The sequence below is a fragment of the Pongo pygmaeus genome, chromosome 8 (genome assembly GCF_028885625.2).
Source record: "Pongo pygmaeus isolate AG05252 chromosome 8, NHGRI_mPonPyg2-v2.0_pri, whole genome shotgun sequence".
Taxonomy (NCBI): Eukaryota; Metazoa; Chordata; class Mammalia; order Primates; family Hominidae; genus Pongo; species Pongo pygmaeus.
In genome coordinates this window covers 98687420-98714176 of record NC_072381.2, presented here as the reverse complement: position 1 = coordinate 98714176, position 26757 = coordinate 98687420, and the positions used below count along the sequence as shown (strand labels likewise).

At 47.9% G+C, this 26757-nt stretch overlaps 1 protein-coding gene across 2 annotated transcripts; it reads right to left on the bottom strand.

The window, feature by feature from the left end:
- Window positions 1–1477: 1477 nt before the first annotated feature.
- On the bottom strand, window positions 1478–24501 carry FFAR4 (free fatty acid receptor 4). Of its 2 annotated transcripts, XM_054436578.2 has the most exons (3): window positions 23814–24501; window positions 14948–15076; window positions 1478–4328 (listed from the first exon to the last, which is right to left on the bottom strand). In XM_054436578.2, exons 1-3 carry the CDS (start codon window positions 24378–24380, stop codon window positions 3939–3941), a joined length of 1086 nt encoding a protein of 361 aa, XP_054292553.1. In that variant the 5' UTR covers window positions 24381–24501; the 3' UTR covers window positions 1478–3938. The 2 variants fall into 2 exon arrangements, with proteins under 2 accessions (XP_054292553.1, XP_054292554.1); XM_054436579.2 differs by lacking the exon at window positions 14948–15076 and having other exon boundaries at window positions 3923–4328; window positions 23814–24474.
- Window positions 24502–26757: the final 2256 nt, after the last annotated feature.

Below are 26757 nucleotides of genomic sequence, written 5' to 3'. Positions count from 1 at the left end.
TGGGCGGGCTGGCAGCTCACCAACGCTGGATTTGAGAGGCTGAGCCACAGGGGACAAGGTGAGCTCTAGGAAACACTCCTTAGCCCTTTATTGTCTCTAGTATGCAGCTCACCTCTTTCAGGTGTAGACAAAATGTTGAGGGGGAGGAGGGAGGCCTCTGGGGAAATTGGAAGATGGGGGTCTGGAATCTCGTTCTATAGGAAAGATCAGAGCACCCCCTACCTGGAATACAGGGAGGGGCTGAATAGGGGGTGAGTGGCGGGGGCTGGGACAGAACGCAAGCATCCTGCATCATTAGCAGCACGTGGGAACCCTAGTGTATGGGTGCAAGGCCATTTGCTTCAGTTTTCTAGGTGTTCCCAGGGGCCTCCATTTCTCATCTTGAAAAAAGCAGCAAGGCTTTGGTACCAGGGGGTCTTGGTTTAAGTGCAAATCTGCTTCAGATATATATTAGATGTGGATTTGGGGCTGGTTACAAGGCTTATCTGAGCCTCACTCTTTTCTTGGGAAATAAGGGAAAATAGTCCTTGCCTGATGGGCTGCAGTGAGGATTCAATTAGGCAATGTCCGTTAGAGCTCTGGGGAGCTGTGAAACTGGTGATGCCAGGCTGATGTGTATGAAATGCACTGGGAGTGAGGAAAGGGTCACAGATCTCCACCTGGGTGTTGGAATATCCAGGGACCGTGGGAGTCTCCTGGGTGCCCCATGCTAGTGTTCCCCACCAAAGACAGAGGAGACAGGTGATGTGCATGGGAGAGCTTTGCCTTCCTCTCTCACAGAACCACAGGCTGTCAGAGCCTTGCTCCGCAGCTTCAGTTTGACAACCTCAGAGAACCATAATGATATAGGAGTTAAAAAGAAATTACTTAGGCAGATAGTGAGGGTATGGAAGTCCTTGGTAAGATTTTCCTTTTAATGAAAAGCAGCCCCTAAATCCTTTTCTAACAAAGAGCAGCCTGTAAAATCGTGCTGCAGACATAGACAAGCAAGTTGGAAGCTTGCATGGGTGAATGCCAGCAGTTGTGTCCATTGGAATGTACTACCTAAGACTAAGCATCTTCAAAATGGCGGCTCCATCTTCTCTTTTTGCCAGCTATGAGTGCAGTAAGGAGCAGACAAGATGGCCAAGTGGAAAGTCCATTTGCATAATCAGATTTGGGTGGGGCGGCCAGCCTTTCTCGTGCACTATGTAAACGTCACACCTGGTCAAACCAATCTGTGAGCACTAGGTAAATCAGACACCACCTCCTCAAGCCTGCCTATAAAATATGCTGTGGTCCACCACTTTTCCCTTTTCAGATGCCTCTGTCTCACGAGAGAGAGAGCTGCTCTCCTCTCTCCTTCCTTCTGCCTATTAAACATTCTGCTCCTTAACCCACCCACATATGTCCATGTCCTTAATCCTCTTGGCGCAAGATGACAAACCCCAGTTATTTATCCCAGACAGCGATGCCGCTTCAATAAGATAGCCACACATCACTTCCAAAAACAGGTTTAATTGATCAAATCTATTAACTAAAGTGAGTAAAACATCTCTGTTCGTTTGTCCTTGAGCTTGTGATTTCCATGAATCTAACTTCAGAAGCAAGCTGCTCCAGAAACTGCATAAGCAGTCACTACTGCTGGTGCTGATTTCCTCCGCAACAAAGATTGGTTGAACACCTAGTATACGCCAGGCCCTGTGCTGCTGTGCATTCCAGCCACTGGCCCAGCCTCCAAGTGGTGGAATGTCGCTGGGTTCAGTCTTTGGCTCTGGTTTCTCTCTCTGTCTCCAAGGGATGTATTATAAAACCATAGGCCTATAAACACCATTTATATCTCCAAACAATGTGCATCTCCAGGCCCAAGCTCCACATCTCTGCATCCGACTGCCTATTCAATTTGGAAGTCTCACCGAGATTTCAAACTTATGAGCTCCAAATGAAACTCTTGGCTCCCCCACCCCAATCTTTGCCCAGGCTCCCCCATTTTTGTTGCCTGCTTCACCATCCAACCAATGACAGGCTAAAAAATCAGAGTATTCCCCTTCAACCCTCTCTTTCCCTCACATTCTATCAATTCCATCCTTTCCATCAATAAATCATTGTTTTATCTTCCCAAAGTATATTTACAAGTTATTTTTCACAATCCCTCCCTAATGCCACTCACCTCCAAGGTCCCATCCCTTGTTGCACTTCAGCAGCTGCCCAACTAGTCTCCATTTTCACTCATGCTCCTCAGAGTCTATTCCCTGCCCAGCAACCAGGGTAATCTTTGCACACATTCATCAGGTCACGTCAGCCTCCAGTTGCAAACCTCCAGGGGCTTGGAGAACAGAATAAACTCCTAGGCCCTATGTGATCTAACGCTGCAATTTCTCTGGCCTCAACTGACAGGCCCCAGCTGGGTACCCCTTGTCTCAGCATTAAAGGCAGTGCCTAGTGCAGAGGAGGCTCCAACAATAGTTGGCTTACGCCACTCTCCCTTCAAGCATGTCAGCCTCCTTGCACTAATATCTCTTCTGTGTCCCTTCCCCCTATTCACACAGGTGGCCCTTTCTTGTTGCTTACCTTTTGATCCAAATGTCACTCCTCAGAAAGGTCTTCTTAGGCCCATCCCTATCTGATCTAAATTCCCATAGCCGCTGTCCCATTTTCTTCATAGTGCTTATTCACTCTGTGATGCTATACTATTTATTGATTTGTAGCCAGGCGTGGCGGCTCATGCCTGTAATCCCACCTACTTGGGAGGCTGAGGGGGGAGGATTGCTTGAGCCAAGGCATTTGAGGCTTCAGGGAGCTGTGATGTGCCATTGCACTCCAGCCTGGGCATTGGAGCAAAACTCTCATCTCAAATATATCTATATATCTGTATATAGATATAGTTTATTGACTTTTATTTAGTTTTTCTGCCCCTGACTTGAAGGTAAGTTCCCTGAGAGAGGGCCATGGCTGTCTGTTCACCAATGTATTCCTAGCACAAAGAACACTGTCTGCCATGGCTGGTGCTTAAGAGGCATCTCTGCTGGATGGATCAGGAGTAAACCACTCCTGAACTCACTCTCAAACATTTCAGAGTCATCCTACTTTCTCTCTGATTTCATGACGCCGATTCTCTTAAAAGGGTCCATGGCATTTTTATAAATGAAAAAAAAAAACAGTAAGTCATCTTTAACTGTTCCTTAGAAATTCTTCAATTTCTCTTGACATCAGTGAATGATCCTAAAGCCTTGCGAGTCCAAGGTAGGGCACAGGGTGGCTGTGACCCTTCAGAGGAGAAATCTGCGTCCTGAATCGGTTCTAAGACTCACTTCAGAAACCACTATGGTGTGGCTTTATATGTAGGAGATGTGATTGCTGAACAGTCATAAATAAATATTTATTAAATTCGATCATGTTACAAACACACTAAAAAAGTTCACATTTAAAAGGAACCCATAACAAATCTTTTTTTTTTTTTTTTTTTTTTTTTAAGATGGAGTTTTGCTCTTGTTGCCCTGGTTGGAGTGCAATGGCATGATCTCGGCTCACTGCAACCTCTGCCTCCCAGGTTCAAGCGATTCTCCTGGTTCAGCCTCCCAAGTAGCTGGGATTACAGGAGCCCACCACCACTCCCAGCTAATTTTTTATTTTTATTTTTAGGAGAGACGGGGGTCTCACCATGTTGGTCAGGTTGGTCTCGAACTCCTGACCTCAGGTGATCCACCCACCTCAGCCTCCCAAAGTGCTGGGATTATAGGCATGAACCACTGCACCTGGCCAACAAATCCTTTTATAAAGGGAAAATATTATGAAACTGGGTGATCACCCCTTAATTTGCTGATGCTGTGGATGTGTATTTGCATAGGTTAATTTTCTTAAAGCGGGGTGCACTGATGGAGGGTACTGGAAATGAACTCTGTTTAAAAGCATGCCACAGCTCGTCAGGTGTGAGAAACTCCGCTATAAAGAAAAATTAATTAGCCAGAAATAATCGACAAGTCATTTCTTTTGACAGATGTGTCTGTTAAAATGGCTCCCTTTTCTGGGAACCAGAAGCAGCAAAAAATTTTCTTCCACTCATTCCTGCACAGTGTCATGTTGTAGAGGATGGGGTTTAGGGCTGAATTAGCAAATGTGAAGGCCACCACCCAGAAGAAGAGGGACGGCCAGATGACCAGGTCTTGCTTGAAGTTCTGGATCAGGATGAGGAGGATGGTGATGATGATGGGGCTCCACATGATGAAGAAGGAAACCATGAGCAGGAAGAGGGTGCGGAACAGCCGGAAGTCCTGCTGGGACACGCGGATCTGGTGGCTCTCCGAGTAGGCCAGGTTTACCGTGAGCCTCTTCCTTGATGCCTTTGTGATCTGTGGAAAACCAAAACAGGACTGGAGCCACAGGTGACTGAGGGTTGTTGGGGGTTTTGAGTTAGGGGCCCAAGAGTTGGAATCTGCTATCCCCAAGGCACCGAGGCTGTGTGCCTCTGGGACTTTGCGTGCCTGAGCTTAGGATGTGCTGGAGAAACGGGACCCCTGGCTGGACCCCTGAGAAATAATCAGAAAATCACCTACCTTGTAAACAGAGTTATGAGGGGAAGTGAAAAGCCTGAATTGGGTGGTCTACAAGAGGGACGTCTTCCCTGTTATTTTTTTAAAAGAGGTGACTCTTTAATTGTTTGCAAGCACAATGTGCTTAGGGTTCAAACTCAAACAATGCTATACTGATGGGGAGCAAATGAAGAACATCTGGCCTTCTGTACCCTCTATTTCCACCCCGAGAGGTGACTAACGTGAGTATTTTCCCATATGGCTTTCTGGAAATGCACCACTGCCACACACTATATTCCTGGCGTGGGATTGCAGGCATCTGCTCTTTTGCCTGGTACACAGATGGGCCCACACCACGCACCACACTCTGGGCCTTGCTCCTTTTCTAGCAGTATATCATGGTGCTCGGGCCGTATCTGCACAGAGAAGGCACTTCATTCTTGTTCTCTTCTATAAATGGTGGTTGCAATTTATCCAGCCCCTATTGAGGAGTATTTTATTTCTTTTGCCTTGTTTGGGGAGGTCGCAGCTGAAGTAGCAGTGTGCATACTCTTCCCCTCTCTCCCTATATTATTCCGTTCTCATGCTGCTATAAGGACATACCCAAGACTGGATAATTTATAAAGAAAAGAGGTTTAATTGACTCATAATTCTGCAGGGCTGGGGAGGCCTCAGGAAACTTACAATCATGGCAGAAGGGGAAGAAAATGTGTCCTTCTCCACATGGTGGCAGGAAGGAGAAGAATGAGAACCAAGCAAGGGGGAAGACCCTTATAAAACCATCAGATTTCATGAGAACTTACTATTACGAGAGTAGCCTGGGGGAAACCATCCCCATGATTCAATTACCTCCCACCGGGTTCCTCCCGTGACATTATGGGAACTACAATTCAAGATTATGGGGATTATGGGAACTACAATTTAAGATGAGATTTGGGTGGGGACACAGCCAAACCATATCACTCCCTTACAGGTTGTTGAGTGGGAGATGGCATACCAGTGTGGCAGGCCAGGCAGAAGGGAGCACTGGACCCCACCCTAGGTTCCTTTCCTTTTGCAGGAGCAGGAGAAAATGGATCCTATTCTTGCCTACAGGCCCCTGAGTCAGGGGTTAAGGAAAGATGATGTGATCAGAGGCTGCTCATTTGCTGGGGCAGCTTCTGTTGGGAGCCAACCTGAAAATGAAGCTGAGTGTGGGAAGGGTCTGCCCATACCTAGTGGGAGTGGGTGTGGAAAGGGCCCGCCCATGGGTTGGAGTGGGTGCTGCTTGGGAATGATCCCCTCATCAACAGAGCCTGTTGGCACCATCACCAGACACAGGGAAATCAGAGGCAATGACCAACAGAAGGGGGCAACCACCTCATATGGGCAATCATGCAAGTTCCTTGTCCTTGTGGGAGACCAGACCACTGCCAGGCAGCCCATCCTCCTTGTCTGTCCTCCTCCCAGCTCCAGCACCACAAACCCACATCCTACACCTTGGGCAGGGGAAGCTTTGAACTGACTATGAGATTGACATTGTAAAATAATCGAAAAGTGACTGGAAAGCTCTGTACATCAGACATAGGTGTCATTAAAGGTGCCCCTGCCCCAGCAAGAAAGAGGAGCTTGTCAGAGCACTGCTGGTGATATTTGTGGAAAATGACCATTTTACATTTATGTCCCCTGTTGAGAGGTGGCAACTGGGGGAATGAGCCTCCTCATGCATATCCTTGCACACCTAGGTGAGCATGTCAGTAGAATAAATTCCCACCAGTGGAGCTGCTGGGACCTCTAATAGTTTGTATTAATGAGCAGGGCTGGCAGTGAAGCAGAGGCATGGCAGGCAATGAAGGCAGCCCTGGTTATGTGGGCTTAGAAGGGGATTCTGGACTCTTCTTTCAGGAGATCCTACAGGTGTCCCCCAAGACTCCTGAGTCTCAACAGGGGGAGTAATTGGAAGTTAATTAACATCATTCACAGTTCAGGTAAATTTAACTGCAAGATCAGAATGGCTGAAAATATTCCTGTTAGAATACTTGTAACTAGGCTGGGCGCGGTGGCTCATGCCTGGAATCCCAGCATTTTGGGAGGCCGAGGTGGGCAGATCACCTGAGGTCAGGGGTTCGAGACAACCCTGGCAACATGATGAAACCCTGTCTCTACTAAAAATACAAAAAAATGAGCAGGGTGTGGTGGTGGGCACCTGTAATCCCAACTACTCAGGAGGCTGAGGCATGAGAATCGCTTGAACCCAGGAGGTGGAGGTTGCAGTGAGCCGAGATCGCGCCACTGCACTCTAGCCTGGGTGACACAGTGAGGCCCTGTCTCAAAAAACAAAACAAAACAAACAAACAAACAAAAAACTTGTAACTAGCTAATTAAACGATAGTTGTTTGTTTTATGATTCAATGTGGCTGCTTGCTCTGTGCAGGAGTTTAGGTCCACCAGTTGATGATGGAGACCAGGGCAACAGATGCTGAGTGAACAGCCTCACAGTCATATAGATCTCTAGCTTTACTGAGGGCTTCCGTGTGGCCGGCACTGTGCCACACATTTACTTCTCAATCGTCACATTTAATCTTCATACCTACTCTAGATTTGTACTATCATTGTTCCCACTTCCCAAATGAGGAAATTGAATTTCAAGAAATTTAAGAAACTTGTTAGAGGTCACTCCACTAATGATACAGGGTCAGAGCCCCCATCTCTGAAAATCTAGCTCAGTGGGATTAAAGATGAGACAAATCACAAAAGTCTCAAATGGCATGGCCACACTATTCAGCCCTCCCCTCCCCTCGGCCCTGCAGGGTGAAGGTTGCTCAGGAGACACAGGGCACCACCTCGGGTTCAAATGCCAGAGGCCATATTGGCACATCCAAGTCTGGAAGTCACTATGTAGAATCAAAACTAGAACTTGTGTTCCGGTGAAACCTGGTTAATCTAAGGAACCTGCCTTGGCTGTTAGATCTAGGAGAATATCAGCTGGGCAGGGTGTCAGGTAGGGGGGCTGCAGAGGAATTGGCACCGCCTCTGAGTAAGGATATCGCTCTAGGCCTAAGCACAGGCTGGGGGACCCACAAGGGCTGATTCTGACAGCAGCTTCATCCCTCTTGCTGCCCACACCATCCTAAGAAGGGCAACGATGTACCCAGGGTCCCTGGTGTAGTGTCGCAAAAATACTTTTTGATGAGTGATGTTGATGAAGGCTCACATTTATGGAGCACCTACTATATGCCAGGCCCTTACCTATCACTTAGTTTACCTTTTTAAATTCTCCTGACAATTCTGTGACATATGTACTGTGATGATCCCCATTTTACAGATGAGGAAGCTGAGGCTCAAAGAGTTTAAAAAACTTGCCCACCAGTACTCAGCTAAGAAGCTGCCGAGGTGGACTGCCAATTTGGCAGCCTGACGCCAGCCCATTGTCTTTATCATAAACTAGTTCTTTCCCACTCTCTACTATCTCTGCCGATGGGAATCCTTCTGCCCAGGCTTTAACTCCAAACTCTAATGCCAGGAACTCTGAGAAGGATTCCTGGTTCATCTCCCGCTTGGCATCCTGCAGCAGCATTTTGTTTCAGGCACTCATGCGAAAGTTGCCACATACACTATGTGGTAGATGTCCAGGTGTCCTTTTTTTTTTTTTTTTTTTTGAGGCGGAGTCTCACTCTGTCACCCAGGCTGAAGTGCAGTGACGCCATCTCGGCTCACTGCAAGCTCCGCCTCCCAGGTTCACCCCATTCTCCTGCCTCAGCCTCCTGAGTAGCTGGGACTACAGGCGCCCGCCATCACGCCCAGCTAATTTTTTTTTTTGTATTTTTAGTTGAGACAGGGTTTCACCGTGTTAACCAGGATGGTCTCAAACTCCTGACCTCGTGATCCGCCCGCCTTGGCCTCCCAAAGTGCTAGGATTACAGACTTGAGCCACCACGCTGGGCCCAGGCATCCCTCTTACCTCTGACCCGGATATGGTTTGGATATGTATCCCCACCCAAATCTCATCTCGAATTGTAATTCCCGTAATCCCCACGTGTGGAGGGAGGAACCAGGTGGGAGGTGTTTCGATCATGGGGGCAATTTCCCCCACGCTGTTCTTGTGAGAGTGAATGAGTTCTCATGAGATCTGATGGTTTTATAAGACAGTTTGCCCTGCTCCTGCTCACTCTCTTCTCTCTCCTGCCACCGTGCAAAGAAGGTCCTTGCTTCTCCTTCTGCCATGATTGCAAGTTTCCTGAGGTCTCCCCAGCCATGTGGAACTGAGTCAACTAAAGCTCTTTTCTGTATAAATTGCCCAGTCTCAGGCAGTTCTTTAAAGGAGTGTGAGAACAGACTAACACAGACCCCCACCAGACTACGGGTTCCTTGGGGGATGGGAGCTGAAGCAAGGCATGCCTGTGTCTTCTGTGACCCAGAGCCCTAGCAGGTACCTAACAATGGCTGTGGGTGACAGACAAAGTGGGCTCACTCATGGACCAAGTGCTTAAGTGGACGGATTTTTTTTTTTTTTTTGAGATGGGGCTTCGCTTTTGTTGCCCAGGCTGGAGTGCAACAGTGCGATCTCGGCTCACCGCAACCTCCACCTCCCAGGTTTAAGCAATTCTCCTGCCTCAGCCTCCTGAGTAGCTGGGATTACAGGCATGCACTACCACACCTGGCTAATTGTGTATTTTTAGTAGAGACGGGGTTTCTCCATGTTGGTCAGGCTGGTCTTGACCTCCCGACCTCAGGTGATCCGCCTGCCTCGGCCTCCCAAAGTACTGGAATTACAGCTGTGAGCCACCGCACCTGGCCTGGATCTTTTTTAGCACTGAGAGATGCTACTATCTCCTTCTCTCCACAGTTCCCACCACTGGTAGGGTGTGAGGAAGAAAAGGGGGCTTTATAATCAAATGTGGCTCCTGTCCTCCTCCCCCCCCATGCTAGATGTCAAGGATAGTCAACATTGATCCAGGATTTCAAATGTCCTCTGCACTGGGCAGAATGCTTGATGTGCTTTTAGATTAAACTAAATGCTCAATTAACTTTTGAGGATTAATCCTAATCCACAGAACAAGCCTCTGGGGTAGGTTCTGTGGTTGCCGCAGTTTTGGAACTAAGATGCCCTGAGAAGAGAAGTGATTTGCTCAAGCCTCACAGTCAAGTAGGGGAGTGTACCCCATGCCAGGTGCCAGTGTCTTCTCCACTGAGGCACAGCACCTCAGCAGAGGTATTCAGCATCTGGGGAATGTGGTCCACGGCCACCGAGTACATGATGACATGCAAATGCTGGGGGGCCCCTTCAGACATTTGGATTGTGTGGGGCTGGGTGAGGCCCAGAAATCTGCAAGTTTCCTAAACTCCCCGGGTGATTCTTGCCCACTGAAGTGTCGTAGCTGCTCATCTAAGACAACAGGCTCAGTCTGGAGTTCCCCTGAGTCCTTTGAGGACAGACCTTTTTGAGACTCACTGCCTCCACACCCACATGAGCTTCTGAAGACCGTGGGGGAGCCTCCACCCTACCTCACACCCCTCTGCCACTGCATGCCAGCAGACCGCTGCTGCCAACATGTGGGGATGGGTAGAGGATGTTCCCACTGACAAAGCTGGGACTCAACCCTGAAGGTTGAATCTCCTCTGGGGGCTGCTTGGTCAATCAACAGCCTCCCATCTAGAATCACTGGACAGAAGATTCCATCTTTCCAGAGATTCTACCTCCCTTTCCACAACCAGCATGCAGGCCCCCAAGGCTGGGGAATGCAGGTCAGGCGTGGAGAAAGGGCTTTGTGTTCACTGTCTAACACCCTCATGTTCAGCGGAAACAGATTTTGTTTCTCAGCTTAGCCCTGAGACAGGCTGAAGGTTTTCCATCTGCAAGCCATAGACTCACTTATTCGACAAATATTTATAAGCCCCTGCTATGTGCTAAGCACTCATAGGTGCCGGACACACAGCAATAAGCAAGGCAGCTCCGCCCACGCTGCTCTTCCATTCTGGTGCATATGTGGGCAATGAGAGGGGGATCAATAAACATCCACTGTTACAAAAGGGTAGAGGCATCTCAGTTGTCACGGCAACAGTTGCTGGGCGATGACGTCAAGCAAGCCCCAAACAGTGATGACAGCCTGATCCGAAGGCACTTAAAAGTCGCTGGGAGGTTATTCCCTTGGGAAAACTGTTGATTGGAAAAAATACTGAAGATGTGTGGCATGTTTAAGTCACAAGGAAAGAGGAAGCAGGGAGGGCAGAAGGGTGAATAAGGCCACTGCTCCAAGCACATGAAGCAGCCCCTGAAGGGTGGGCGGTAGGGAAAGAGCCAGGGCGAAGCCTGCTCTGAATTCTTGCCCAGCTCAGAACCAGGAAGGAGGGTGGAGACTTTAGAGCAGGGTTTCCAAAAAGGCATTTCTTGGAGCACAAGTGCAGAGAGATGCTCTGTGGGAAAAAGGGGGTTCTGTAGTCACATTTAGCAATGATACCTATTCTATTACTGTGTGGGAGATCGTCAAAGTATATTGGCATAATAAAGGTCCTGAGAAGTCCTGCAGCAAAGAATCTAATCTAGCCTATCCCAGCATTTCCCAGACCCTTTCTAACACCTAACATTGCCATGGCACTCTACAGAACATTCTAGGACACATACTGCTTTAGAGCAATAGAAGACCAGGGTGATGTGAAAAAGAGACACTTCTCAAGCCTGGAGATGAGACCTGGGTTACAGGAACTAGTGACAGGTGAGAAGTGGGACTGGTAGTGCTGTAGTTATGTATCCCATGGCTTCAAACAATTTGTGAATTGTCTGTTATTATGCCTAATTAACATTGATGTTCAATTGATTTTACAGAGTTATGTAAAACCAAGCTTCACAGAAAAAGCTTGGACAGAAAAGCTGACTCAGTATCTCTGAGTTACGTATATCTTCACAGGGGAGGAGATGCAAACTGAGGCCCTGCTCACACACTCCATCCACCTGGTATAGCTTGCCTGCTTCCAAATTATCAGCCTGGCAAACTCATGGTACCAAGTAAGGACAAATGTCATAGTCCTCCTGGGAAATGGGCAACAGTGAATTTTGCTAATAAGGTGGAAAGTAATTTTTAAATGATATTTGGATTAAAATTGTGATTTTTAAAACATTATCATATCTGCTCTTTCATTTTATTGTGTTAATCCACTGAGGCATATTTGGCTCCTGCAGAAACTGAGGTTCACATTACTTAAGTGCCTTGCCCAAGGTCACACAGTGATAAAGCCTGGATTAGAACTCCTGTCTTAGGACTCTTTGTCCAGTGATTTTCCCACTGTCCAAGAAGAGACGACCCTGTAGACCCTTTCAATGTGATCCAAGGCTCATGCCTCATTCATTCAACAAATATTTATTGAGCACCTACAATGAATGAGCCAGGCTCTGATCTAGGCATAGGAATATAGCAGTGAACAAACCAAAACCTCTGCTCCCATGGAGCTTGCATTGTAGTGGGCAAGACAGATGACTGTCATAAATTGAATATGACAGGTATAGTAAGTGTTTGAAGAGAAATAAATCAGGATAAGGAATTGGAGATTGATGGGAAGACTTTTTAGTGAAGAGCTTTTTGAGTAAAGACTAAATGAAGTGGGGAAGTGGCCCATGCAGAAATCTGGAGAAGAGAGATCCAGGGGAACAAGTGGCAGGTGCAAAGGCCCTGGGGCAGCAGTGTGGTGGCCAGTGTGCAGTACAGCCTCAAGGCCAATGTGGACACAAGGGAGGGTGAAATATGAAGGTGAGAAAGGCAGCAGGGCCAGACCACACAGGGCCTTAAGGTGAGGGTGGTGATGGAATGTAAATTACATATTTGATCTGTTACTCTGTTACTCAGAGTGCCCTTTTACCTCACTGTGAGTCATGACAGCTCTTGCATCCAGGAGGTGTTCTGAGGTCTGTGATGGGGAGAAGTGAAGGCTGGCTGTGGGTTTAGACACAAGGTGCTTCGAGAGTAAACTGCTGTTTAGAGGTGGGTGGCTAAAAGGACACCTGCCCCAATTCCTCAGGTCTCATAGAATTTTTCCAGGTGGACCCTGGCCTTGAGAAAAAGACGCGGGTGGGTGGAAAATCATTCCTCCCTCAGCAGGCAGCTGAGAAGCATGAGGTATGAGTGAAAAGGGGCAGACCAGAGCCCTCTTGGCGCCTAAGGAACTCAGGAGTGAGACCTCCAGGAAGGAGGTCAAATGCTGCCGCCCCTTCCAGCCAGCCGTGCTCTAGCGTCAATTCCTTGCTCTTGATGTGCTCCAAATCTGGGCTGTTGTTTATTCTCTTGCAAATCTTAGCAGCACCTTTTCCCAGCATGCTCTGAGACAGGGGTCGGAAGAGCAGCCTTGCCTAACAAATCACGACCGTCATAATTTATTCATCACCTGCCACAGGCAGGCATGGCTCTCTCTGTCCCATCAGTAGCATCTCCTACATGCCTCACAACAACTCTATACTGCTGGCATTATGTTTGATATTTTGCAGAGGAGGAAACCGAGGCCCAGAGATGGTAACTAAGCTGGTCAAGGCCACACAGCAAGTAAGTGGCAGATTCAAGACTCAAACCCAGATTATTAAAAGAACACTGTCAAGTCTCTGTGTCTAACTTCATGGCCTTTTGCTTTTTTTTCTTTTTTTTGAGAGGGAGTCTCACTTTGTTGCCCAGGCTGGAGTGCAGTGGCGCGATCTCAGCTTACTACAACCTCCTCCTCCTGGGTTCAAGTGATTCTCCTTCCTCAGCCTCCACAGTAGCTGGGATTACAGGCATACACCACTACGCCTGGCTGATTTTTGTGTTATTAGTAGAGATGGGCTTTCACCATGTTGGCGAGGCTGGCCTTGAATTCCTGACCTCAGGAATTCACATGACAAGCTGTGAGCGTTCACATGACAAGCTGTGTTACCTTGGGTAAGTTACTTAACCTCCCTGTGCCTGGGTTTCTTCATCTGTAATTCTTATCAGAATTAAAGAGTTAGTTCCTGGCATATGGTCAACACTATGTAAATATTTGTTAAATAAGTTCTACATTTATCTTCCTTTTTCTCTCACCTCTTTCCTTTTAACTTAATGATAATAGCTAACACTTATATAGCACGATTATATGACTGGTCCCATTGCAAGCACTATCCAGACCTTAACTCCAGGCCTGAATCTGCCTCCTGCACTTGAACAAGCCCCAGGCTGTGTGTCACTTTAGTGGTCACTGGGTGGGCAAGAGTCTAATGAGCGACATGGAGGGGCCATCTCCCACAGGACCCAGGGATTAGCAGACCTGGATGGAGGTTGGCCTGGCTATGGGTTCTGAGCATCTAAGAAGGTTACAGACCTTAGCTGCAAAGAAAGGGCCATAAAAGTGACCAGAGGGTGAGCAGGCCCTACAGGGCACCACTTCAAGTGCCTACTTGCCAGATGACCCACACATGAGATGCTATAATACCAAGATTCAACAACTATAAACCTCCACGAGGATTCCAGGGCTTTGCATTAAACCTTCTAAAATGGGCATAAACATGGATGCACCCAAGCTGTTTGCCTGGGCAGGCAACTTACTCACAAATGGGCTACCTTACGAGATATAAAACAGGCTGACTCGTCCTTTTTATGTCCCTGTACATATTTGTTTTGAAGGTAGAGATCATTTCCTGTTTCAGTGCACATTCGAAATGGACATTCCCTGGGGGTGGGTGGAGTAGCAACTGGAAGATAATAGGAGGGACTTCTGGTAATATTCCATTTCTTGACCTGGGAGCTGCTTTCATGAATGCACTCAGTTTGAGCCTACACCTATGCTCAGTGTGCTTTTTATATATGTATATAATACTTCAATAAAATGTTTTAAAAAGTATACATTCTCCAGTACTGCAGTGTTTGCAATGGGGAAAAAATGGACACAGCCCAAAAGACCATAAAATAAATGAAGTCACATCTGTAGCCACTAAAAATAATGAGCTAGAGATATAGGAATGATGTGGAAAGATGTTAAGATATAATGTTAAGTGAAAAAAGGAGTTACAGAGCAGAGAGTATTATCTCATATCTGAAAAGAACATTGAACAGTGTCAGATATTTTAACCTGCAATTTCATATGGTTCATCAAATACACACACAGTATACATGACATATACATAAGCTTATAAGAAAAATAACCTGAAAAAGTACATCTTGAATTGTTAAGAAGGTAGAGTAAGTTTTCAGTTTCTGTGTTATTTACATTTATGTGTCTGCTTTCATTTTAATTTAATTTTTTGTAATGACCTGGTATTACTTTAGTGATGAGCAAAAACATAATCACAAAGATATAACTTAAAAAAAAAACACCCTCTCCTTCCTTAGCGTTGTAGACCTGGGCAGTGAATCAAGATTGAGCTGGCGTGAACTCTTAAGTGTTCTCCGACCCCAAATTCTAAGATTCTAGCAGAAATAACCCCAAGCCTGGGTGAAGTTCAGTGGCAGCACTTGAAGCAAACATACCTGTAAAATTTTGGAGTAACTGATCACAATGACCAGTCCTGGCACCAAGAAGTTCAAAGTAACAAAAGAGACATCCCACGAGATCTCTCCAGCAATGGTGGGCCAAATCAGTGTGCAAATTGAAATTTCCTAGTTACAAAAAGGAAAAGAACATCATGTAAATGCTGGCTTCTTATTGGCCTCTGGCTCAGTCTTATTGAGGGTTTCCTGACACTTACACAGTTGCATTGCCCAGTTACACAACTAGCATGACAGTGAACCTCAGAATCCCTCCCACTGCCCACCACAATCCCACTTGCAAAGCACTTGCCCCTGATCCTCAGAATAGCCATGATTATGTTTCCTGTTCTCTAGGGACAGCAACTGAGCCTCAGGCTTGCAGGGTGGTAAGAGCTAGAGTCGGTTCCTAGGTGTGGTCTTTCCACTTCCCTGGGCTGACATGCAAAGGGCTTTTGAGCCTTCTCTTCCAAGCCTGCCACTTTACAAAGGAGAAAACTGACCCCTGAAAGGTTACAGAGCTCGGAAAGGACATGCTACATAACAAACATATCGAAACAGGAATGAGGTTTCCTTGTAGTCACACTGTGTAAGCTGAAGGACACAGGGTCTTTGCTAAAGCATTAAGTGTTCATGCTGGGGGTGCTCAGGTGTCTAAAGTGTGTCAAGCTGCATCAACCTGGCCATCTAGAGCCCCAAGGCAAAGATCAGCCTCCACTCACAGACAGTTCAAGATGTAAAACCAATGGAATATGGCAGAAGAGTGTGAAGGTTTGTGATCTTGCTGCTATCACTATGTTGTATTGATTCAAATGTTTAACACTAACTGCAAGAACTGCAACATACGGAGACCTTACTGAATAGTTACAAATAGCTTCTGCAACAATTTCATCCAATGAATAAATAGGCCAATGAAAACAGACTATATCTGTGTGTGTGTATATACTAACTTCCCACATATAAACTTCCTATGCCCACTTGACTACAAAAACAAAACTGTTTAGAAAACAAGCGGCCCTAACACACGCATATAGAATAGATTCTTCAGAGCACATGCTGTGTAAAAAGACCACATTATTGATTTTGAAGGGCCAAGGCATCTTAACCAATGTCTAGGAGTAGCATGATCATCCGAAGTACCAATCATTCATTCATTCACTTGAGCAATATTCATTGAATGCTGTACTAGGCAAAAGCAGAGAATTTTTAGCAGTGAATCAAGACTGGGCTGGTGTGAACACATGGTGGGGGGAAGTTTATTAAATCCTTCCACATTTTGGTGATTGGAAAGAAACCTGTTTTTTGTTTTGTTTTTTTTTTCCTTTGAGACAGAGTCTCACTTTGTTGCCAGTCTGGAGTGCAGTGGTGCGATCTCGGCTCACTGCAACCTCCGCCTCCCAGGTTCAAGTGATTCTCCTGCCTCACCTCAGCCTCCCGAGTAGCTGGGACCACAGTAGCACACCACCATGACCAGCTAATTTTTTTTTTTGTATTTTTAGTAGAGACGGGGTTTCACCATGTTAGCCAGAATGGTCTCGATCTCCTGACCTTGTGATCCGCCCGCCTTGGCCTCATAAAGTGATGGGATTACAGGCGTGAGCCACCATGCCCAGCCAGAAACCTGTTTCTTTCAAGGATCTTCTGATTACTGGCAGTGAGGCTACTACTGCTCTCTAGAAAACCCACACCACCCCCTTTTGTACTCAGGCCTCTGCCCACTATGGACCCCTCATTCCAAGACAGCAGTAGCAATACATATAAGCAGATATGCTGAAGCACCAATCGGAAGAAACGGATTCCAACCCTGAATGTGACTTGGTCTCTAATTCCTATTCTTGTGATGGAAAAATTTTAAGGGACAGTAGAAAAACAGAGGACACACAGAAGCTTTTCTTAAAGCTCTTCCCAACTCTTCCCAAAAGCCTTTTCCAGAACGTCTGCCAAAATCTCTCCAGGGTTAGCAAGACTTTTGTAGAGTGTATAATGATAGAGCAAGGTGTTCTCTCTACAGTAGGAGTGAAAGAAAAAAAGCAGGTCCCTAAACCACGTGCTTCTATGATCCCAGTGTGTTGAAGAGAATGTATATGTGTGAATGAGTATATGGCCATCCAACACACACACGCACACACACACTCTCTCTCTCACATACACTCACATGCTCGCATGCACAGAAAAAAACATGGAAGGATACAATCCAGAAAGTGAAGTGTCTATTTCTAGGTGGGACTCTCAAATTGTTTTTATTCTTGTGGCTTATCTGGTTTTCCTAATTTTCCATGATGTGCCTATATTACTTTTATAAAAGAAAAAAGTTCATTTATAAGTGAAATGATGATCAAACATGAAACACAGACCACCATGATAGTTCTGCCAACTTTACCAGCTATTTTTCAACAGAGACAATGAACCTGTCCCAGGAAGCTCCCAAATTCCGTGACTTTAATAAAGACGCTCGTTCTCCTTTTGATTTGTGGCTCTTGCTCAGGGCAGGAAGTGTGATAAGGAAGTAAGATAAGAACTCTGCCCAGCACCCCCACACATGAACTGAGAGGCAGTGCAACTGGCTTGGGGGCCTGAATGATGGATTGACATGCTCTTTAGAAGGTTTTATATGGTACTGTTGACTAAGTGCACTGTCTGGTCTCATTAAAAAATAAAATAACAGGTGCCATGCCCACAGAGATCCAAGTTGGTGTCATAACTTGGTTTCTGTGGGAAAATCCATTTGGCTTAAGTCGTTTTGATTCTAGGTATTCTCCCGCAAGCTGTGACATGTAGAGGAGTTAGGCAGCATGTCAAGTCTGAAAGGTGGGGATGTGAGTCCTATCATATTCTCTGTACTTTTTCTGCACATGTGAAATGTCCCCCGATTTTAAAAAGGGAACTTGGAAAACAAAAGTGGCAAGCCTGCCTTGTTACTGAGTTACAGAAGCGGAACTGGCAGAGTCAACAATAGTCTTCTTTAATTCATTTGCTCAACCACCCGACTCCAGACGTGGTGGCTGACCACAGCGAAGCCACAGTGAGGAAGAGCAAGGCGCTGGCCCTATCCTCCAGGAGGGGGAGAGGCAGAGAAGTGCTAGGACACTTCAGGACAGGACAAGCAGCTGGAAGTGCCCAGAGAGCTTCAGAGGACCAGAGAGGGTAGAGTCACCCGGGGGGGTTGTTTCTGCTATGCCCGGAAGGACCGCAGCCAGGGGCATAGGGAGGCCGGAGCTCAGGTGAAAGACCAGCATTCTGGGATGAAATTGGGAGGCCACTCACAGTGAAGGGATAAGTGTGACTTGGATCCCCCAAATGTGTTCTGCCTCATCCCAGTCTCCACTTCTCCCTGGCCATCTCACTCATTTCCACAGCTCCTTTTGCAGGTAAAGCTCCAATCTACTCTTTTCAGCTCCATGCTTTCCTGAACCCCAGACTTGCCCAACAGCCATGAGGACATCTCAGCAGGAGGCCTTATAGGCACATTAAGCTTTGAAGGTCCCATCCCCAAATGGTTCCACCTGATTCCTGCACTCCCTGAATCAGGGCACAGAGCCACCAATCTCCAAGGTGCCAGAAACCTGAGCACTGGCCTTCTGCCCACCTCCTCCTCCCCACTCAGAAGGGATCTCTAAGTTCCTCCTTCATAGCTATTGACTTATCCACCTATTGCATTTTCACTGGCCTGCCCCCAACCCTTACCAAGACCAGGCCATCACCATTAAGTCTAAACTTCCTACCAGGATGTCTCTGGCCCTTCTCCCTCTCCTCTGCCAACCCTTCCAGCACCATCTTTTGCTCCCACTGAACCTCACGCTCTACACATGTGTGGTGGAGAACCCCTTGCAAGTTTCAGAACAGCACTCACTGCTCCTTTGGCCTCCATGTGGACTCTCCTGTGCCTGCAATGTCCTCCTCGTCTCCATCCCTTGCCTGGCTTACTTCCTCTCATCTTCACACTCATTGCGGACACTGCCATCTCCCAGTAGCTTCCTGGACTCACCATACCCAGCAGAGACCCTTCCACAGCTCTCCACAGCTTGTGCAATCATCCCCTTCCCTGTCTGGAGCCCCCACTGAAGTGTGTTACTAAGGGTGGGGACCAAGCCTGCCTTTTTCCAGCCAGCATCCCAGCACCTAGAATTCTGCCTAATACACATTAGGTGCTCAGGACAAAATTGCCAAACGAGATTTTCTAAGGAGACTCCCCTTGAGGATGGGGACATCTGTCCACAGGCACTGCGGAAATGCTGACCCTCCCCACACTGGCTGACTTATTTGCAAACACTGCCTGTTTGCAAATAAGTTCTAGCTGTTTGTTCCAGCTGTTTGCCTATCAGTCTCTGATGATTCTTCTTGCAGTACCTCTGGAGACCCTTGGTAAATCCTTGTTCCTGCGTCTCACCTCTGCCATCAACATGGAAGACTTCAAGATCATTTTAAGAACCTAGGAGTCCTAGTTGGATATTTTGTCTTCTATCAGCTTCCCAGCAAAAAAGAGAGAAAATATTAATGCAAGAGATGCTTCCTTTCTTACATTTTAAAAGTATTCTCTAATCATAACAAAGGCAAGCAAACTGTGTTTGTTTCCTCAGACAATCCACACTCAACAGAGACACATGAGCGTTCACATGACTAGCCTGGTGTTAAATGAGGGTAGGGTGGGGCAGTGGGATCAAGTGCCCCAAGGAAGTATAAACCCAAGGGTGACCGTATCCAGAGGGACCCAAAAGAGTGGGGCTAAATTCTGGTTCCATCTTTTGCCATTCTGTGACTTTAGGGATTTCCTCTTTTAGAATAAACAAAAGAATATGGGGTGGGGTGACTGTGAGGACCAAATTAGGCCAGAATCTAGGACCATCTGTGTGCTTCTCCTTGAAGAGAAGGAGGTGGATTTACGTGATTTGTGGCAGGGGCAAGAGGGGAAGGGTGCTTAGTAAATGTTTGCAGAATGAATGGGCAGCACATTCTGGCCAGGATAGACAGTCTTCTCCACCTGCCGATGTGGGTCACCACCCAGCCAGGGCCACAGCACACACAGGCTGGAATCCTGTTGAAGCAGGGTGAGCTGACCTGGCTGAGATGTTAACGTTGCTAGGCTATGTTCACCCTCTTAAAATGGCAGTCTGTTATTTTACAGCAATCAGAAGAATTATACTGTTTGAAGAATGTTTAAAATGTTTATGTTCAAAGATAAGGAAACTAATACTAGCTAGCAATTCTTACATGCTTAACTGTGTATGTGCCAGGTGTTGGCCCATTTACTAAACATGAGTGCCCATGATGATCCGGTAAGGTTGGTTGATACTGTAATCATGCCCATTTTGCAGAAGAGGAAAGTGACATATTGAGAGGTTAGACAGCTTGGATTCTGTCATTAAGCTCCCGAATGGCAGAGATGGGATTTAAACAGAATGACTCCAAAGCTCACTCCAAATACCAGCTTGTCTCGCATTTCTAGGATGTTTATCACCTCATCTTCTCTTCAGTGAAGTTTTAGAGTCTGATTACCATGAACTACTGGGCACCCACAGCCCACATGGACAAGAGATTGAGTTTCTGTTTCAGGAGGGCTCTTGGGTCGGCAGAAGCTCTAAGGGGCAGTTTCCTTGGCCAGCGCTCCTTGAGGGGAGGCAGCCAGCATCTGCTTAGGCTTGGTTGATTCTCTCAGCGTGTGGTTTGGGTTAGGAAAATATCCCCCATCCCAAACCTCCATATTTAGTCTCTAAGTGGGACGGGGCAGACAGAATCCACAAGCAGAAAGCTGGGAATATGGGGATTGAGAAAACAAGCCTTTGCTAATTTTAAATGTGAGACTCAGTCAGTCTAGACCAGATCCTCCTGTTGCTTTTTTTTTTAATGACTACACTCCCCCTTTGTTTTTTTCTGTCTCTCATTCTTTTCAACTTATTTCTTCAACTGCTGAACCTATAATATTGGATGTTTTCTATGTGTTCAGGCAACAACCCTTAGGAAATTGGGGTTTTTCTGTTTGTTGGGTTCCTGGGCAGGTAGGTGTGAAAGTGTGTGTGTGTGTGTGCATGAGAGAGAGGGAGAGAGAGATGAGGTGGATGTGGCAGACAGGTAGGAAAGAAGACAAAGAAGATGGAGAGCCAGAAAGGATTGTCCCATTTTTTTAATTAAAAAAAATTTTTTTTTTTTGAGATGGAGTCTTGCTTTGCTGGCCAGGCTGGAGTGCAGTGGTACCATCTCAGCTCACTGCAACCTCCACCTCCTGGGTTCAAGCAATTCTCCTGCCTCAGCCTCCCTTGTAGCTGGGACTACAGGTGCATGCTGCCACACCCAGCTGATTTTTGTATTTTTAGTAGAGATGAGGTTTCACCACGTTGGCCAGGCTTCTCTCCAATTCCTGACCTCAAGTGATCCACCTGCCTCAGCCTCCCAAAGTGCTGGGATTACAGGTGTGAGCCACCGTGCCCAGGGATTTTCTTTTTTTTTAATTTCAAGCTTTCCCACCTCACCTCTACTAATTTCAGTGAGTAGGGCTCCTGTGGGTAACTAACTCACCTGGCCCCCAGTGCACACTGCAGGCTCATTCTCTCCCAGTGGCTTTGCCCAAATCCCTCTCCAAAGCTGCTTAAAACCAAGGAAGTGTTTCAACATTAAAACAAGGGAAGTCTGTGTGCCCAGCCATCACAATACAGACCTCCACGGAAGCACCTTACAGCACAACTGTGGCCAATCTGGAAGCACCACAGAGGGCTCTAACCACACCCAGATTCCCTAACAGGGGTACAGTACTAAGTGGCCAAGACACGGAAGGCCCCTGCCTATGCCAAGGGCTTCTCACCCAGTCACCTGTGTCCCTGTCAGCACACAATTTTAGTCTGGGCTCTGGCTGGGAAGTGACAAGAGTCTTATTTTTTAATGTCATTTCCAATTAATTAGGGTTATACTTGAAATCAACTGAAAAAAGGGAGAGGCACAAAATACACAACTGAAAACTTAAGATACCTTCAAGATACATTCTACCTGGTCTTTCATTCCCTGAACATCATTTTCTCCTGTAAGAAAGAAAATGAGATGAAATACCTCAAGTTCTGTGAGAAATATAGAAGTACTGTAACTCATTGAGAGAATAACTTTTAAAGAAATCAAAGAAACTGATGGCAGAAGCCCAGCCCCCTCCTGATCCATGCTTTTAGAGGCATCTGTGTGGCCCACCTTGATTCTCAGGGGTGTGTAGGCTAAGAACAAGCCTGCTCACTAAGCCAGAGCCCTTGGTCTGTCTATAAATGGCACCCACCAGCTCAGCTAATCCTGGCTTCTCCGGGCCCCACTTGAGTGGACATGGCCACAAGCTTGCATGTTATTTGACCAAGTGCCACAGGCTTGATGGGGCTCCTGCCTATTAGTCATTCAAGGCCATAAACAAACAAACACCCCACAATGTATTCCACACAAGCATTAGAAACAAGTGTTTAAGTTTGATTTATGTTTAAAAAAAAAACTCGCACTGGATACAGGAGGCAGACTCCATCCATCCTACCCCCAGTAAAAGGGCTGTGTGAGAGACTGGTCTGGGAAAACCCCCAGAGAGGCTCCACCTCTCTGTCCCAGGCTCTGGAGGGTCACACAGCCAGGGGGTGTCCCTGGTGGGCTGTGTGCATCTCCATAACCAAGCCTTCCCCTGGTGACATGTCATTTCTCCCTCCCTACTTCCCTCTCTCTGGCCACTTAGAAGGTCCCTCTTTGGGACTGTGATTCCTGTTTGTGCCACGATTACTCAGGGCGCCCCATACTCACTCCTAGGTGGAGAGGGAGCTTAAGGGTAGGGGGTTCCGGGCCGGAAAACCAGTGACCCGGGTAGGGAAGGGGAGGCCAAGAACCCAGCCACGGGCAGACGCTCCTGGAGGCTGAGACCCCGGCTCACAGACCTAAGTCCTATCCCTATCTCTCTCCGCGAGGCACGGAGAACCAAACACACTGGGAAGACAGCCAGACAGCGGCCACTGTCCTCCACCGTGACTCCGCGTCTAGGTCCGCTCTCCCAGGTGGATCCCGGCGCACGAACCCTGCAACCACTGGGCAAAGCGGCAAGAGAAAAAGACCAGAGCTCGGGATTCCGGACCGCGGGACTCGAGGGGACCGCAGCCAACGTCCTGCACTATCCGCAGAACCTTATTCAGATCATGGTCACTCCCACCCCTATGAGCTAATAATGACAACTATTGACCCACTATGCGAAACAGAGCTCGTCGGCCCAGCCTCTGTAATCTGCACATTTCGGGCGCCCAGGACACCTTGAAGGTCTAGTGTAATCCTTCCGTTTTGCAGCCGAAAAAAACTGAAGACCCCGGAAGGGAATTCCGTCACAAGTCCCCTAAAGACAGCATTGCATCTGGGGTTCCTGGGTCTCACGTGCCTGCCTGCGCGCTTTCAAAGCAGGACCATAACCCAACCCTGGACAGGAGCCCAACTCCTCCTTGAATTACGGATAAAATACTCTGGGCAAGTTATTATACACTTCGGTGTGCCTCTGCTTCTCATCTGTGAAATGGCTGTGATAATAACAGTATTGTAGCACCTGGCGAGGAATCATGATTCAATACAAAGTGATTGGCCACCCTGCTCCCCCAAAGTTCCATCTCGCTCCTAAACTACTCGTTAATTAACCTCGCAACAGTCATTGCATTTTGCAAGAATTTGGGAGACTCCACTTAACATCATTTAGGAGGGCGTGTGCACAGCGTTGTAGTGAGATTTAAGAGATTAAACTTCACAGCCATGGGCACAAGGTTTGGCACAACGATTAAGTGCAATAAATGGCTATTGTTGTTGTTGATCATCCTCATCCCAGCTTCCGTTGGGGCCCCTTCCCAGCCTGCGCAGGACACCTGCCCGGCACGCACAGAGAGGCGCTCACCTGGTCGGCGCCGGGGAGCCGTTGAGGGACGACTCGGAAGAAGACGCAGAGAGGCAGAGCGGCGACCGCGGAGTAGCCCCAGATGAGCGCCAGCAGCACTGCCCGCGCCCGCCGCCCAGGACCCCGCACACCGCGCTGCAGGTGCACGATGCACACCATGCGCTCCAGGCTGACCGCGGCCAGCGTGAGGATGGTGACGCTGCCGCTCAGGGTCATCACGTAGAAGAGCAGGTGGCAGGCAACGGGGCCCAGCAGCCAGGCCTCAGTCCAGCGCCCGGCCAGCACCAGAGGGATCGCGCTGATGAAGAGCAGGTCGGCGCAGAAGAGGTTGAGTACCAGGCAGGCAGTCGCGCCGCGGCGTCGTCGGCGCGCCACCAGCACCAGGGCGCACACGTTGCCCAGCAGCGACACTGCAAAGATGAGCACCAGCACGGTTGTCTCCACCGCGGCCAGCACCAGCCGGTGGTCGCCCTTGACGTCGGAGAAAAAGGGAAAGCGGGTGCGGTTGGCTTGCTCCAGGCTGCGCAAGTGCGCGTCGCCCGCTGCCCGCGCGCATTCAGGGGACATTCCCGGCGCCTGGCGGCCCGCAGCGGTCTGAGAGAGTGCTCATCTGGGAGGCGACTGAGTGCCAAGGCGGGGAAAGAGGGAGGGAGGCGGTTGCGACATCTCGCCTCTGGCCCCCTCCCTTCTGAGGAGCGCCAGCACTGGGTGCAGGGAGCTGCACCCGGGGCGCGCGGGAACGAGGAAGTGCCCGGCAACACTGGCCGCGAACACTGCAGCTGGGCTGGGTATTCTTTCTCTCCCTCCCTGCCTCCTTCCCTCCCTGTTTCTTTTTCTTTCTTTCTTTTTCTTTCTTTCTTTCTCTCTCTCTCTTTCTTTCTTTCTTTCTTTCCTTTCTTTCTTTTTCTTTCTTTCTTTCTTTCTTTCTTTCTTCCTTTCTTTCTTTCTTTTCTTTCTTTCTGTTCTTTCTCTTTCTGTATTTCTTTCTTTCTTCTCTTTCTCTCTCTCTTTCTTTCTTTTACTTTTTTTTGAGACAGGGTCTCTCTCTGTCGCCCAGGCTGGAATGCAGTGATGTGACCTTGGCTCACTGCAACCTCTGCCTCCCAGGTTGAAGTGCTTCTCCTGCCTCAGCCTCCTGCGTAGCTGGGTTCGAGACCCATCTTTTTAGTAGACACGGGGTTTTGCCATGTTGGCCAGGCTGGTCTCGAACTCCTGACCTCAAGTGATCCACTTGCCTTAGCCTCCCAAACTGCTGGGATTACAGGTGTGAGCCGGTTTTCTTATTTTTCCTCTGGAAAAATGTTATAAAGTTAGTATGAAAATGCTTACTGGTTCATTGCTCCACCTCCAAATCTCTCTGTGAGCATCTGTCCATCTGTCTGTGTATGTATGTATGTATCTGTCTGTCTGTCTGTCTATACCTATCAGTTCTGAGACATATGCCTTTGCAGGTTCAGGGTATCCCCTTGCAAAATTAGGATATATTATAGAGCAGAATGCAAAGGTTGCTCATGCTCGTGCAAAGATTTCAAGTCTCTCTCCTGCCTCTTCCTCCCATCCTGTCCAGGTGAGACCCCTCCCAGATCCCCAGACCCAACTGCCCTGAGCATTCATAGCTGGGTAACCACCTCAGCCAGGCCAGAGTGGGGTGACGGGGAAGACCACCTTGCACCCTGATGGTGGTGCAAGGGCCCTTCTTCAAAGAGGTCCAAGAGTTCCCAGGTAGACAGGGCACAGGCATTCAGACCAAGGGAACAGCAATGCAAAGGTAGGAAGGCCCGAGAGAGCATCACCTGCCTGGGAAGGGGCAAGTGCTCTGGCGTGCCCAGCGCTGTGATCTTTTCCACTGTCCATAGCACACCTATCTGCCAAAAGACAGGAACCCAAGTAGAAGCTGGAAAATAAGAGCAAGACTCAAGTGATCAGCTGCCTGTTTGTAAGTTGTTCACACACTAGGGGCCCAGGGCAGGGATCACACCATGTCTACTTTAAACAAGCTATAGAGGCCAGGCCACAGCTAGCACGCTGAAAGCTTTACATAAGTTAGAAAAAAAGGGACTTCCCTGAACAGATGAGTTGGAAGGCACTCCTTCTCCAGGGTTGATGCAGCCAAGGCTCTGGGCATGGCCAACAGGGCCTGGCTGGGGCTGAGCCCCTGTGCACGCCCCTCAGGTGGGAGTCCTTGGCAGGCCGAAACCTGCAACGTGGTTAGAAGTGGCTGTGCCTCGTGGTTTGTGGGCTTGTGGGCAGCAATGGCCCTTCTCACTGGCTCTTCCTGCCCACTTGATTGCGGTTTCTGCTCAAGCCCTCAAAGCCCACCCCATACCTTAAACTGCCTTTGTAAGATTATAACTGAGGAAATTATGACAGTGAAAGAAATCAGACCTAACTGACTCCATCTTGCTTGTAAACTTTAAGCAAGCTGTCCTTGTTCATTCCTGGGCATAGGCTGAACTAACTTTGGGAAGGAATTCAGTTCATGGTTTGACTCTGAAACAAAATTGATAGCAGCCCTTTTCCCGAAAAGACCCTCTTCTTGCCTGGGGACTAGTCTGCCTTTGCAGGACTAACAAATTAGCTACAAGATTAGAAATTACATTTCAGATGTCATGCTGGCTCCAAGAGTCTGAACCTCCCCAAATTGCTCCTGGGGTAACATCACTATTGCAAAACCTAAGATCAGTGCTTGAGATATTTTGCAGACCCTGCACTCGATGGATCAGCCACCACCACCCAGACTGGTAATCTGGTTCAACCAGTTCTGCCATCACACCCAGGAACAGAAAACAGCAAGAAAAACTCACTTCGGCCCTCTATGATTCTATCTCCAGCCTGACCAATCAGCCCTCCCCATCTCCCAAGCCCCTACCCGCCAAATTATCTTTAAAAGTTCTAATCCACAAATGCTCGCGGAGACTGGATTTGAGTAATAAAAAAACTGCAG

Excerpts from the sequence above, each read along its gene's own strand:
- FFAR4 (XM_054436578.2), bottom strand. The coding sequence starts at position 24,380 with ATGTCCCCTGAATGCGCGCGGGCAGCGGGCGACGCGCACTTGCGCAGC. Across the intron at positions 15,077-23,813 it reads GGCTCCCCGGCGCCGACCAG|GAAATTTCAATTTGCACACT; the intron begins GTGAGCGCCTCT and ends TTTTGTAACTAG. Across the intron at positions 4,329-14,947 it reads GTTACTCCAAAATTTTACAG|ATCACAAAGGCATCAAGGAA; the intron begins GTATGTTTGCTT and ends GGTTTTCCACAG.